We start from the raw sequence: 15,590 nt of genomic DNA, 5'->3' as shown, positions 1-15,590 counted from the left end.
TTTTTTCATCGCCTCGCATCGACGATGCACGAACACCACCGCTCGATTCTTCATTTTCTGTCAATGCGACGCGGAGATCAGCAATAAAAATTCTTTTTAAATACGATCGAGACTCGTATTTTAACAGCACGCTCGACCGCTGCTTATTAAATTATTTGCCTCCAACAACGAAATTAATCTCCCAGTAATCGAAGCGTGAAGCCTCTCGGATAATTCGAAGCGAGTTCACTGCATTGCTGCGACCTCGTCGCAGCTAATTAGCATGCAATAACAAAACATTTTTGTTCAATCGTTATCCTGCTTAAAACCCGACTTCATTCGGTGCCAGCGTTATCAAAGCTGCCGCACGAAATCAATCGATTTTCCCTCATCTTTGAGCCGCTGCAAAAGCATATTGAATCTGCCATCCCCTTCGAATGGTGCGTTTATGTGTTCACTGTAGTAAGCTGAAGGGTGGCTTTTGCACTTGCCGCGTGCATTATACGCCGCTTGCACACGAGCTGAATACGTGTCCATGGATGTGGCCACTGATACGAATTTACAGGGAGCTTCAAAATTCGAGACCGCTCGATACCGACGCCGAGAGAAATTCCAAATGCACTCGACGAGCAGGCCGGGCGATCTGGATCGTCCTGACACGATAAACGAAGTTTCTCGTCGACCGTGGACGAAAAGTAATGAGTGAAAATAAATCCGGCGGAGCGATGAGAGAGCACATTTTTCGCCAACCGTTGCCTCCTCACGAGCGAACGGTTTGCTACTGCATCTCGCGATAATTCATTGATGTCTCGCCACGGTTCGACTGGACAGAAAAACCGACGAGGACTTTACGCAGCTTCCCGCAATCGGCCAGCAACACCCCGAAATCACGAGGCTTTTGTACGAGCCTGTAGATACTGCGATATTATGATACGGAATCGCGTCGAGGGTGCGACCAGAGTGAATCCAGGAAACAGAGGAAACTCGACTGCATTAAATGGGCTGGTCAGTGTATCGACGACGGTCAAGAGGGTCCTCGGCACCGTTGATATCCACGAGAGGGATGTTTCCACCGAGTTTATCTCTTCCGTCGATATAGCACGGCGGATGCCCACTGCTTTAAGGCAGCAGGTCGTAACTCCAGGCGTTCCAGAAGCCTCGTTCCGCCTTCCGCATTCTCGTAACTCGATCGACCATTAATATCTGTATCTCTGCAGATGATGGCTCAGTTGTGTTACACTCGCAGCCTGCAACTATTCTCATGTCGCAGCGTTTCTCGTCGCGTGTGCCTATTCTCTGTTTGCTTTAACGCCGGTAAAACGGTGATTTTCGCATTTCCGCGGCGGGTGACGCGCCGTTCGAGCTACCCCGATTGTCGCTCGTGCAATCAGCCCTCGGAGCAAGAGTCGACGACGCGTTTGCTGCCCCTCCGTTGTGACGATCGACCAACAAATTCGAAATCAATTGAAATTGGATGAAAAACGGTCGCGACGGAGAGACCGCCAATTCGGATTTTGGCAGCTCTCTGAATTCCAATTGGAGGGATTAGCTCGACGAGAATATTCGGGTGGCTCGTCGAAGGGCCGAGTGATTTTGTGGAGAGCGAGCTCCTTGAGCAACCCTTCAGAATTGCATTGTTTTCACCGGACTCTTTCTTGAGAAAAGTCGATCGAATTAACGCTTTCGAAAATCCCGAGGGATTTACGCGTACTCGATGCTACAATGGACTATCGCAGCACAATGCAAAACCAATTTATCATGCTTGCCCCTCGATGACTTTAGCACTTTCGTCTTACAATTGCGCGAATACAAAAATCCCTTCGCTTTAATTGTACTCCAGGTAACAAATCGAACTGGAATTATCCTCGTTTCAATCTCCCGACACGTTGTTCCGTCAACAAACATGGAAAAAATACTTCGGCGGGGACAAACGGCCTCCTTTATAAACGCTCTCGTCGCGTGCTTGGCGAATGAATTCAATCAGATATCAGAATACAAGTCACTCGAGCAGCCCTCGTTTTAATGGAAATCGTTTAATTTCTAACATTTCACCATGAAAACTCATTTCGAAACGAGCTTTGGTTTGGTGTCTCAGTAATCACGGAATCCGAGCTAAATAGCTCTTTGAAAATTGGCAGGGGAATAACTGAAAACATTGCAAAAATGAGCAAAATTCGATTTTTCTCTTCAATATATTTTCTCAAAATCCCCCGCGTCTTCGTGTTTTCGTCTGTCGGAATAAAAAAATGTAATTTTCAAGGCAGAGTTCACTCAGATGAGAGAAAGAGAGATAAGTTATTTTCTCAGGATTAACCCTACACCTCATGTGCCTTTTTTCATACCCTCAACCTCATGACCGGGGTTTGAACGCACCCCACTCTTTTTCTGCTTATAAATCCGGTCCTACGATGCTAAACTGACTTTATCCTACACCATTTTCTTCGTTTTTTTATAACGAAAAGAATGATGTACGATAAAACTAATTTCAATTGAATTTATATATAAAAAAATCCGTCGATAATCATTCGATAATGTCGCTTGTTGGGACAGGAGCGTAGTTTGAAGTTCGCGTGGGGTGTGCTCACACCCCAGTCATGCGTTCTAGGGTTAAAAATATAAATTAATCACGGAATCTCCACTTGAATTCTGCTGAAACGAATATGGAAGCGCGCCACGCAGAGATATTGACGCGCTCGCTCGGCCCGCGATTTTCATTCCATCGTATTGCTTCGTTGCGTTATCCTCACAGCGGTGATTCGAATTTTTATTGGTTATTTGGTGCAGAATTTGACAATTGGAAAACAAACGTACCCATCGACGATTATCGATGCTTCGACGAGCTCCCGAGTCACATTTAACACGTTGATGTCTTTGTATACGTCCCCGAATATCGACATTTATAGAGAGGGTGGCGCGGGATCCTCAACTGCTTGCATGCACAAAATCCGTAGAAAATGAGAATTTGCTTGACTCGCTCTCCAGGCCGAACGACCAAGCTGAGATAAACGTCGTCGGGAACTTTTTTGTAGAGAATTTTATACCCTACAAAAAAGCTTCCGAGCACTTTTGCTCCATCTGCAACCCTTTAAGCAGTATTTCTCCTCGAAAAGCGCGCGTATTCCAAAATTTTGAAGATTAATAAAACGCTTTGAGGAAAAGTTTCGTTTAAAAAACATGGCGAAAGTGAAAAACTCAAAATTCTATCCGGAAGCCAGCAGTAATTTGAGCCCATCAGTAGCGACTTCAGCCATGGAACACCCTGTACACAAAACGGATAAGCGATTTCGACCGAATGCTAATTTTCCAGCCCGCTTCGTTTTCGCTCGTCAGCCTTTTGAATTACAAATTTTTATAGTCTCATAGCCCAACCCCTGCGGATTTCTCGTCAGGCTTAACTCGCGGGTTTCCCCGGGGGACGATTTTCTCTCGTCATGCAAAAACCTCGCTCTCCGAGCGGACTGTCCAAGCGCAAGAGAACCCCCTTGGCGTGTGACACTCAACGAATCTGTTTCATTATCCTCTCGGCCTTTCTCTTTCCTCGCGGGCTCTTTCTCTCTTCCCCGTTTTCACTCTTCTTCCTCGTTTTTTCGGTATATATACGTTATTATTGACCAGCCACGCTGTCACGCCTGTTCAATTACCGACGCGCAGCAGGAGCCCCTGGCCCGGCAATCGAATTCGTATTTCCGGCTGAACAAAAGCCACCGCGACTTCACTCTTGTTCACGGTTCAGTGACCACCAGTTTTGACAAAATGATGCGTTTCTTATTACACAACAAATCATTGACGTTGAAGAGTTTGTTGCTTCTTTGAATTTTAAGGTCATCAAAATTCTGTCTCCACTATTCAATGGCCGATATGATTCAGCGATGAAAATAAACGTATTTCTCAACGTATTTCATACGAAACGTTGAAAAAATTGAGGTACTGCGATTACTAAAAACAATCACAACTTGCAGAAAAGCAGGCAGACAGAAAAAATATGAAAAGTGAGCTTCGAACTTGTCGAATTTTCAAACTGAAACTAACTGTGCTGAGAATATTAAAAAATGTTGAAACTCCTCAAGATTGAAATTGCGAACAATACTAATTTGGAACAATAGAAACGTAAAACGTTGCATGAAATAGTGCGGGGTCGGGGGGGAGGGGGGGGGGGGGGGAAGGCTGAAAAATGAATAAATTCATATTCTTCGTGCCATTCCGTGGGGAAGAGCTCGTGAAATATAGTGAAAGAGAATAATCGCACGTGACTGACGTTGAATAAAATCATGAAAATATGATAGCGGAAAAAGTCTCTCTAATTTCCATTTATTAGCCAGTTCCAGCTGCATTCTCTGTTATGAGAGAAAAAAAAAGTTTTTAGCCTCGGTAACCTCGGGGGGGGGGGGGGGGGGGGGGGGTAGTTTTTCCACATAAAATCACAAGATCTCATTTGAAATTGGTAATTTTTGCAGGAATCCTCGTTACTTTTTCTTCGCGGAGTAAATTTTACCATGTGCTGGTCGTCCAGCTTATTCGTGTACACAAGTTTATGCATAGAAAAAATTGTAACATTCGCTTCGTCTTGTGGAAATATTCAAGCAAGTCTCCTGCATCAGACATCAGGATCCCTGAGCTTAACTTCCCCCCCCCCCCCCCCCCCCCCCCCCCTCCTGCCATCCTTTCCTCTTTTTCTTTCCTGTCGGTCCTTAAAACTCGTATACTTATACTCATAAAACTGTGCGTATAAACCCACGTACATATAGTGCTGGAAAACGTCGTCGGCGCAGCACGTGCAGCAGATTAAAATTGGGCGGAAATTATGGTGGTAGGTACCCGGCACGACTCCGTACACAGCCCTCTTTTCCAAAGCCCACTTTCTCGTCATCCCTCACCGTCTCTCTCTCTCTCTCTCTCTCTATTTGTATCCCATTCATCCAACAACCTTCTCTCTGAATGTCGGAATATTTTGCCTTGGTGTCCCCGTGCTTCGGAGAGAGGAAAATCCCCCGGAAATAAAGGTGGCTGACTGCGTGCCGAAGCCGCAGACGAAAAGGGGACTCGAAACTTTGTATATCCGAAAAGTTGGGGATGTGACATTCAGCACTGGATCAAATAATCCCTTCACACGACTAAAAACCATTTTTTTCTCGGTTTGCGTTACTTTTGTCTACTCCATTCGTAAAGACGTCAGCAATTGGGATTTTTTGGTAAAAGTAGAGAAAATTTACTGTGAATATGAGCATCGATGAAAAATTCGTCAAGGCCAACGGGATGCTGTTTTACTACGAATCCACCGGGAATAAGTAACAAAGTAGCATTGAAATTCTATTGAGCTCTGCGCGAGTAACGATACTCGCAGTTTTCTCATTCCCTTTGAAATGGGTCGAAAGTTATTTATTTATGAAAATGATGGACAGTCGGCTACGCTCACCGACAGAGCTGCCCCATGCACATTCTGTACATCAATCTCGAGGTAGTTTGACCTCTCCATCAGAGTGTATAGAGATTTCATATCAGCGAAGGCTCTTCATTCCCTAACTTTGTGGGCAGTTTTCTCTTTCTCTCTCTTCCTTCCTATTTCCAGGGCTGTACCATTGCTTTCAGGTCTCCTTTGGTCTCTCTCGCGGTCTGTGTCCCTCTCGATTTTTTCATCCCTTTTTCCGTTAGACTGATTCCGGTCGCCAACGTTTTCTTTGCTCCTTTCTCGATATACGTTACACAAAGAGCGACGTGTCTCCACACACACGTACTTTGCTGGAGTCGCTCTTATCATATTTGCACTCTCTTGCGCCCTCATTTCTCTTTTCTCGCTTCGTTTTTATCGCTTTCGTAACATCCCCTGAAATATTTTTCTTGCACATCTCGCACTACGCTTCACCCTCCCGATGCTTTCCTTTACTCACTCTCTTTCGACTCTCAGCTTCTCCATTTTTGTGCATCGGATATGTCGAGCTTCTCTGAACGTATCTCGCTTTTCATATCAGACAGCAGTTACGAATAATATCTTATTTATATCGTTGAATAAAATGCGAAATATCAAAACGACGAAGACGAAAAAACTGGCCGCGACGAGGGGCTCAACGACAATGGAAATCTTGCGCAACCAGAAAACAAAAATCTTCGCGAAGAATAAATATCGAATATTTAAATCGTCATTCAAGTATTACGCAGCCCTCTGGGAGCCAGAAATTTTGGAAGTAGCACGAACTCAAGCACCTTCAATAGTTCACAAAAATTTCCTAAAATTGGAAAAAAAAAAAAAGAAAATGATTTTTCATAAATTTTTATACTCTCCGCGTCAGAATTCAAAATAATTGCTTACAATGCAATTGTTTTCGAGGCTGATATTGCGAAATATGAAAAGGGAGAAAAGGGAAGTGGAGGAGAACGGAGGAGCGAGGGTGTGCAATATCCAATTACCCATCCCTCCAATCTTTTCGCCTTAAACTGTGGCTTACCATAAGCAAGATCTGCTTTCCTACGTTCAGTAAACGTTGCTGTGCCTTCGTGCCGGATACCGAGAAGTTATAATTTGCTCACAGAGCTGCTGGGATGTGAGGGGAAAACAGCCGATATATATCATGATCCCAAGAGGCTTTGCCAGCGAGGGTGATACGAAGGGATGCAAGTGTGAGAGAAGGTGTCGAGAGATTACGCACACCGTAATATCTCGGTGCGAATGCAAAATGCAGTCTGAGACAGTACGTGACTGAAGTACGAATGCACGCTGTCTGGGATCCACTCAAACTCCTTCGTTATCACGTTCGAGCTTTTTCGATACTTTTTTTATGAACGAATTTAAGCAGTATTCGCCGTAGACAAACCAGCTGTTCGTTTAAAAATTGCATTTTTTTCTCGCTACTAATCCCAGTACAAGTTCCCATTAAAATGATTGCAGCCATTTATAACGAAGTTACATTCGTATCCGCTCATTTAAAGTAGTTTATTCAAAGTATTTGAACTACTTTATGTTGATTCAATTAAAGCTTTAATTATTAACGAATTTAATAAACATTTACATTGAGAATATTTTCATCACAAGAACGTAGTAAAGTGCTTTGAGAATATCATAAAAAGATAAAATTTATATTTCAATTTGACTAATGAACGATTGAGTCTGTACCGGTAACACACTTTGAATACACATAATCCAGGGAACATTTTTATCGTCCGAAAGAAAGTTTATATCGGTGTAATGGCACCGAGGAAAAGCAATGGTCGATTTCCGGATTTCCCCCTTTTCGGTTTCCACAGCAGGCCTCATCGAATCATACTCAAAGATCGCTGCGTGCTTTGGCTCTTGGCATGGACATAATCACCACCGTTCGCCTCCATAAAAGCGTACTCTATGAGACCTTTGATCTTTACAGTATATTTTATAAAAAGTTTTACGGCTTTATTCACATTGCCTGTACTGCTGCGTTCGTATAGCTTAGTATGTGACATAAATAGTTAAGTACCTGCGGGTAGAAGCCGGCTTATGAAAATCCGGATCGGCGAGTAACATTTGGCGGGTGGGCCAGTAATTTCCTTGCGATCTAAAAGTATTGTTAAAAACCGTCGGCACAACGAGAAACTCCAAGGTCTTCCGATAGCCGCTTCTGAGGGACTCTTTAATTGCCTCACTCTGAATTGTGTCGTAGCGCCTGCCCCGTGCACACAATGGGTATTTTGTACCTTTTTCTGGTGCTGCTCAAAGTGTTATTGCTTTTTCGGGGCGCAGTTAAACGTCGGAAGAGGTTGTTGTTTCCGCAGGTATTTTGAAAGGGTTAACAAATTTTCTTGAGTCGAAAGTGAGTCGTTCGCATCCCCCTTGACCGGGTGCAAAAAGGTATTGTGTCTGCCGTCGCACAGGCGACAGGTACTTGATTGAAGACCAGCAATGATTGACCGCGTGACTCAAGCACTAGACACTTATAACAAAGGGACGCCTTTGCTATTGCTTGTTTACCCTGATTTATTTTCACGGCTCTGAATTCTGGGTATGTTTCGATCTTGTCGCTGTTTTCTCGCCTCGGCGTCTCTCTGCTCCTCCCCTTACTGTGTACTGTGCAACTGCTGTGTTTCTCCAAAGAATCTACCAATGAAGTATTAGGTGGGATATTTTTTTATGGAGAAGAGTCGTTGTCGCGTATGTGAACACGCTGAACAGACTTTCGTAAAAGCGACGGATTAAATGGGGATCGAGAAGCATCGTGCGGACTGTCCACTGCGTGGCGACTTTTTGACCTTTTTTTCTGAGTGTTTGCATTATTGTAAATTTTATAATTTGAATTTGCTGCGCGCTTCGTAAGGCGACTCTTCATTTACAAACGAAAAGACACCATTGCGAGTACCTGCATCGTGATAATAGTACGGAAGGATCACCGGTGCCCTGGGATTAACGACCCCGACAGAAAGCTTCGGCTGGAAAAGTTAGTCACCTCATCGCAGTCGTTTCGCATTGAAACCCCGTTTAATCCAGGATTTTGCTGGTAAACAGGATACTATTATATTGTCCCATATTTTCAAGGCTCTCAGCCCTTGTCCAAGTCTTCGGGTGAGTTGCTCAATGGTGGCGGGTATGCCATAACATGGAGTGTCTTCCGATAGCTGTCTCGGAGGGATTCTTTAATTGTCTCACTCTGAATTGTATCGTAATGCGAACCCGGTTCACACAATGGGTATTTTGTACCTCTTTCTGTCTACCCGTCATCACCGGTTCGCCAAGCTTGGCGCCAAATATTAAAAGAATAAACGAGAGTGTAAAAGAAAAGCCAGCTCGAACCCTGCGCTCATCAGACATATTCTCGTAATATTATCGATGTTGTTATAATTTATTAGGCATAGAGAGAGATACGAATGAAAAGATTGACTCAACATTTATTAACAAAACGAAAAGATACAATCAACTTTTTTCTTTTGCTCGTCATTCACGCACATCCTTACCACGTTTTGTTTTTTTTATAACAGAACTCTTTTATTACTCCACCACACGTTTCCCTAACAACTTGGCGCTCCGATCGCTCAAGAAGCTTCGCGAAACTTTACAGCGCGACTACGGCATTATGCAGAATTTATAAATGCGCACGATCATAATAAAAACCCTACATATATGGGAATATCTCTATTTATGACGTCATAGCGTTTTTCAAACCGATCTCACGGACAAACCATTGCAGTTAAACATCAGAAAATTGATGACGATTTTTTTTTTCGATTTTTCTCTTTCAACTGGTCCTTGTTGCAAATAAATCCGTTCGCTAGATCCGAGATGTGATGTTTTGGGCGATTGAAATCGAGGGTTTCGGTACGCGGTACGCTCTAGTCGTTCGCCGGGCTTCCATTTGAAAACCATACACGCCAAGTTTGTGTGTAATGTTGACAGTGAATTTGTTCATAAAATCAGAATAACAATCTCTTAATCACAAAATCATTCTGGGAACGCTTGAGGTGACAAAACTCTTTATTCGGTATCGTTGGAGATGCAACACGATTTTTTGGCGAAACCGAAATTCTTTCACTATTCTTGGCTATGCTAGAATGATCTCATATTTTTTTTCCTATCATGATCATTCTACTGCGTGTCATCATAGCAATAAATCATAGAGAAGCAAACTTTTAATTGACTGGAAATATAGTAAAGATCATTCGAAACTGAGGTCGCAGTCTTTTAGTAGTTGACGCCCTTTTTTTTACTTTTTTCGAGTATTTTTTCGTATTTACTCGACTATAGATATTAGGGTGGCCCTTAATATGGGTAAAAAAAAAAATTGATCGCGATGCCCCCCAAAACGGTTCCAAATGATACAAAAAAAGTCTATGCAAAGCTGCAGCTACGTCCGTTAAGAGGAAGACGTGCCTGTAAGCATGAACTTCGATTCAAATATCAATTTTTCTCCATGACTGGAGAAATTTGGATTTTTAAAATCTGGTTTATGTGTCAATTTTTTTTTTCCACCTTTCCGAAACAATTGTATATTAGTATTCAATATACAGATCAAATAATAAGGTCTTCCATACTACACTAACGAAAAAAATTAAAGGGTCAAAAAATTTGTCCGAATTTTTAGTGATTTTTCAAAATGTTGTATTTCAGTGAAAAATAATCATATCGAGGTAATGGAGAGTAGTTGTTTTATAGATAGACCAGAATATAGAGTAGCAAATATCGAAATACAATTTTTGGAGTCTATAAAACTTAGATATGCAGAATAGCGATGGCTCGAAAAGGCGAAAGTTAAAATGGTGATGTTCGAAATCGGAGATCACTAGTCTGAGTAAATGAGTGAGTGAGACGCGTGTATTTTGAGCTCCATTGCGTTTCTTTATTTTGATCGGTCGACTTTCTAACGTGTTGCCATTTTGATCGTTCGACTTTTTGGTGTTTTATGAATCGAAAGAGACTAGTCGAATTTTTGGAAAAACGATATTTTGGTCGGCGCGTAAGCATGCTTCGAATCTTGAAGTTTCTAATTTATTTATTTTTGACATTCAAAGTTCTAGTTGAATTGATTTGTCTCCATATTATCATTCGAAGTTCTTTTTTCTATCTTCCTTTCTTCCGTTTGGTGGGGCCTCGGTGGGGTGTGGGGGCGATTCCGCCTGGCCTCTCGGATCCCGTATCGACCAATGGGTATCATTCAAAGTTAATAAACTCGAGATTTTACCTGCTCGAAATTTTAGTCATTTTACCCCCACCCTCGGTAGGCAAGATCTCAGCGCTGCGCAGTGTCAATTTTTGACAAACATTTCTACCCCTCACACCAAAATTTGGGCTTGTTATGTAGCGCGTATATAAATAAGACCGCGACGTTACTACCCTCAGTGGCTGTCGGTGTTTGCTCAGTGTTGTAGCTAACAAGTGCCGAGATAGTCAATCAAGTGAAGCTCTGTGCCTTCTGTAGATGTTCACACATCTTCTAAAAAATCGTACTCGTGTTATCTACTGCTATTCAGTAAACAGAAAAGTGATCTTGTTTATTCACTTTATGAAGTAGAACAACGTTCCATTTTATTCTTTCTTTTTTCGTTTGAACTCGTAAAACGAACATTTTTTTGTACTTCAGTGCATTAAACACGTGAGAATTTTCTGACAATTCGTAAACATGAATGAGATGAAAGGAAGAAGATTAAGTGGTACGTATGGTTTTTATATTCTATCTTATTTTTTGTTTAATTCTGTGTAAATAATGGTGATACGTGTTGCAAAAATATAACGTTTTTAGAAATTGTTTTATTCTTTACATTAATTTTGACATATAAATTTTTTTTTTTTTGCGACTAGCAGTAAAAAAAGTTTTAAGAATTTTGTGTAACACGAGCATGAATATTCAATGAATTTTCAAATTTTGGGTTCAAAATTCAGGCAGAAGGATAAAATGTATTTTCTGTTCTATCAAATTTTAGACGCCATGTCATCTTCACCGCGCGAAGGAAGTTCGAGTTTCAAGCGACCAAGTTACAATGAATACGAACGTGAAAGTTTCAACGATGAAAGAAGGAAGCGTCGCCATGACGATTCAAAATGGGAGCGGGACGCGTTTGAGAAGCCGGCCAAGAAGATGGCTCTGAAGGCTGAATTTGATGAACACGAACAAGGACGTTCGAAACCGGTTGAAGCTTCGCAGCAGAAAGAACGCAGGGGTTTGGATCACTATGATGAAAAGTTAAAAAAGGCCAATCTTCGGTGGGATCCCAGCAAGGAAGAAATATCTATAGAGGAAAAAATCGATTGGTTTATGAACACAAAAGAGCCACCGTGCATCAAAGATCTAAACAGTTGGATAAAAGTCGAACCAACATACTGTACGACTATGACTTTGTACTGCGATGCAGCAGTTATATGTGGAGTGTTAAGCTCGAAATTAGTGCTCGAAAATTTGGACAAAAACGAGATAGAACGAGCGCGAACGAGATCGAATCCTTTTGAAACGATTTACGGTTCAATATTCCTCAACAGAGCTGCTGTGAAGATGGCGAATTTGGACAAAGCTTGCAACTACGCATTAACCACCCCAATAAACATATTGGGATCCGACGAGCTCTTCTATTTTGCCGATGTTTGCGCTGGTCCCGGTGGTTTCAGCGAGTATGTGCTATGGCGGAAGAAGTGGCATGCCAAAGGTTTTGGCTTCACATTACGAGAGTCGAATGATTTCAAGCTGGAAGAGTTCTATGCGGGTTCGCCGGACACTTTTCATCCGTTTTATGGTCCCAAAGGCGACGGAGATGTTTGTAATCCGGAAAATCAAGAATCATTCAGACAAATGATCATGCAACAAACGCATGGACATGGTGTCCACGTCATGATGTCCGATGGTGATTTTTCGGTTGAGGGGCAAGAGAATATTCAGGAAATGCTATCAAAACAGTTGTACCTCTGCCAGTGTCTCGTTGCGTTAATGGTTGTTCGTGAAAGAGGACATTTCGTGACAAAATTGTTTGACATCTACACTCCCTTTTCCGCGGGCCTCGTTTACATAATGTCTCGATGTTTCAAAAGCATTTCTATATTCAAACCGAACACATCGAGACCAGATAATTCCGAGCGCTATCTCATTTGCAAAGGGAAACATTCGAACGTAGCGGATGTGATTGAATATTTTTCACGTGTTAATCGTATCTTGTTGAACCGAGACAGAAATCAAGATGCGATGCAACTCGTGCCCCATGAAGTCCTGATGGAAGACAAAGAATTTTTCAAATATTTGAAAAATTCAAACGCAACTCTCGGCCGACGACAAATCGTTGAACTCCAAAAAATCGCTGCTTTTTGCGAAGACGCCACTCTCATGGAGAATCGACAAGCTGAGACGAGAAAAATGTGCCTCAAACATTGGAAATTGCCTGACAAGGTTCGTACTATTCCTCGGATGACTGCACCCGGAGAACGCTTGAGAACTATCATGAAAAATTCAACCATGAAGTTTATGACGACTCAACCTGAGACACTAAAGACTTCGAACCTCCCCAAATTATTGAATGTACATCACGATTGGTTCTGTGTGATTTGCGAGTCTTCCAATCAAATCAACGACGCATCCCCGAGTTTCTATATTGGACTGGGCGGATCGAAATCTTACCGTTACGACAACGGTACTTGGATCAGAGTTCCAAATCTTTATTTATGCCCCGACACTCTCGTTTTTGCTGAGCTTGTCACCGAATTACGAGGCCAATACACCCAGCAGACGAGTACGAGAGCTCTTCACATTCTCGACTCTTATTTTCTGGGAGGCGAGGACGTTAGTCAAAAGTCCATCGAAAAGAGGTTCGTATTTTTCTTGCGTTTCATTAGATTCATTCACACTTCGTGTTCTATAAATGCTTCGATCCTTGTGAGCTTATATTTTACTTCACGTACGATTTCGAAGTGCCTGATAAAAAAATTCAAACAGAAATTCAAATTCAAATTCTACCGAAATAAAAGAACTCTCAAATTTGATTTCCAGGTACAGATTGACGAAGTTGTACACCGAGGCTCTCTGGAAACCGACGAACGGCGAATGGATTCGCGTAAGAGCGAAAGAGTTGCATCCCCTGACGGAGAATCTCGGGAAAAAATTTAATCTTCAGTTCCGTACGTTGAAACAAGGTACTCAAGTGTTAACGCACGTATCGTCGCAAGATAGCGCCCAATACGAAGGCACCGATGATCCTTATTTCATAGTGCCGAACAGCGTTGTCTTTTTCAAGAGCACTGCACTTCATTGGTCTCGACATATCAGTCAGACTTCTGGTTATCATTATTATTACGATCGCAAGAACAATATGTCGTACCAGGAAAAGAAAAGGCCAGCATGCGCGAATGCTTCTTTCGAGGAATCGTTTGAGAACCGTTTTGTTTGGTATTGGTCGCCAGATTCGACGTTGACGAGAGAAAGTTTATTTGAGGTGATCCGTAACAAGCGGGTGCGACCGGTGACTAAATAATTTTATATCAAGAATTCGGCTAAATTAGAAGCCGAATTAGAAGATTTATATTTTTTTTTAATCATTTCCAAATAATCGCTCCGTAAAATTCATCGTGCATCAAGAAAAGAATCAAACAAAACTTTTATTCGTCTTCATTTTCACATTTACGTAATGAAAAACGTGAGATCATTAAAATACTATGCGAATAAACAAAATCTGGGATTTATCAGTAGATTATCATGCGACTGGAATGTTAAACGCGTTCGGCCATATTTCTTTCGTATATAGTTCGATGACCTTTGTACGTAAACTAAACTTCGCTGTAACGATTAGATAGCTGAAAAACTGTGAACGCGTTTAACGATACTGTGAAATTATTTTTTTAAAAAATTTTTTCTTTAATTTCTTGGATTCCTGACAGAACAATTGAAAGCAATGAATTTTGATTATTTCTCTTCTGTCTGATAACGAGTAGCTTTAACTGAATGACGATTCGTAGATCTCGTTAATCGATACGTGGAATGACCATCATTTAATAAGGAAATTAAGAAGAGTGAAAGATTAAAACAAAACATTGCGAATCTTGATGTTTGCAAGTCCGGTTGCTTACTTTTAGAAAGCTGTGTAAAAAGCTTTCCTATTTCCGCTTTCATTATGCGTGGCAGTGATATTTTTTGGTCAGTATACGCAATATAATAATATTGAATAATGATATGTTGATGCAGAATATTTTGTAAGAGGTGTCGAAAGTTTATGAAGCGAATTGTGAAATTCTGAAAGAAATAAATTCGGAGAAATTAAATTTTATAAGAATTCCTATTTCCATTGAATCGTCCAAAACGTTCAATGAATTAAATCGTTATTTGCTGTTCTCTCAGAGTAAAACAAGAACAGAAGACTTTTGCCTTTCAGAATTCCACAATTTGCTCGCGTCGTCAATATTTTCGGCTCCCTGTTTTTAGGGATACTGAATATAGTAGTACTGACAGTACTGTGATAATACATGAAATTAAAGAAGAAAAGGCCTGGCTTGTTTTTATAATAAAGACGATTTTGTATTATAATAAAGAAACGATTTGTATTAAAGTATAAATAAACGATGAGGTATCAAGGAAAAATTTTTTTATTGTTAAATCAATAAAGTGTTCGTTCGTCGCTATTGCTCCCATTATCGGCGTTGAATCCAATCCCAAATCGACGATTCGCTGCTTTGCAATAGCGGCTGAATCCTCAGGCTTTTCATAGAGAAATGCATGCCTCGTGTGCTCAACTATTGCCACGTAAGATCCATCTGCACAAACGTTCATTCGCTTCAACACTTTTTTTTATACAAAAAATATATTATTAAATACAAGAGGAGAATGAAAAACGCACAGAAATCAAATATTTTTGAACAAAATATAATTGAGAAAATGATTTTTTGGAAATTCAATTTTCAGTTTTGCCCGAAGTGTGTACGAGCTTAGAAAAGATTTGTTGGCACGTCCAAATATATAACTGTCCACTACTCGGAAAAAAATTGATCGAACAATATTTGGGCTCTCATGAGATTTTTACGTCTCACTAGCATCAATTTCAATTAGATTTAATTCAATTAGATTTTATAAATTATTCCTTTATAAATGATGACGAGAAAAAAAAAATAGAATTTTCATCACTCTCAAGATGGCAAGAGCTGTTCTCCCACCCGGTATATAAACGGCTCTTCAGTTAATTGCAGTTCATCGTATCGA

At 41.2% G+C, this 15,590-nt stretch overlaps 2 protein-coding genes across 2 annotated transcripts in view; one reads left to right on the top strand and one right to left on the bottom strand.

Annotated features, from left to right (window-relative positions):
- LOC122415876 (serine-rich adhesin for platelets) overlaps nucleotides 1-15,590 on the bottom strand; it is a 56,849-nt gene that overhangs the window by 14,802 nt on the left and 26,457 nt on the right. The window lies entirely within an intron of this gene.
- LOC122415877 (cap-specific mRNA (nucleoside-2'-O-)-methyltransferase 1-like) lies at nucleotides 10,899-14,975 on the top strand. The gene is made up of 3 exons (XM_043428406.1): nucleotides 10,899-11,079; nucleotides 11,350-13,213; nucleotides 13,395-14,975. Exons 1-3 carry the CDS (start codon nucleotides 11,049-11,051, stop codon nucleotides 13,873-13,875), a joined length of 2,376 nt encoding a protein of 791 aa, XP_043284341.1. The 5' UTR covers nucleotides 10,899-11,048; the 3' UTR covers nucleotides 13,876-14,975.

Source organism: Venturia canescens, chromosome 9 (genome assembly GCF_019457755.1).
Source record: "Venturia canescens isolate UGA chromosome 9, ASM1945775v1, whole genome shotgun sequence".
In the NCBI taxonomy this organism is placed as follows: Eukaryota; Metazoa; Arthropoda; class Insecta; order Hymenoptera; family Ichneumonidae; genus Venturia; species Venturia canescens.
The sequence above is the reverse complement of the archived record's forward strand: the minus strand, read 5'-3'. Positions and strand labels throughout refer to the sequence as shown.

Coding starts and splice junctions, on each gene's coding strand:
- LOC122415877 (XM_043428406.1), top strand. CDS start 11,049: ATGAATGAGATGAAAGGAAGAAGATTAAGTG. Junction 11,080..11,349: donor GAAAGGAAGAAGATTAAGTG/GTACGTATGGTT, acceptor ATCAAATTTTAG/ACGCCATGTCATCTTCACCG. Junction 13,214..13,394: donor CAAAAGTCCATCGAAAAGAG/GTTCGTATTTTT, acceptor TTTGATTTCCAG/GTACAGATTGACGAAGTTGT.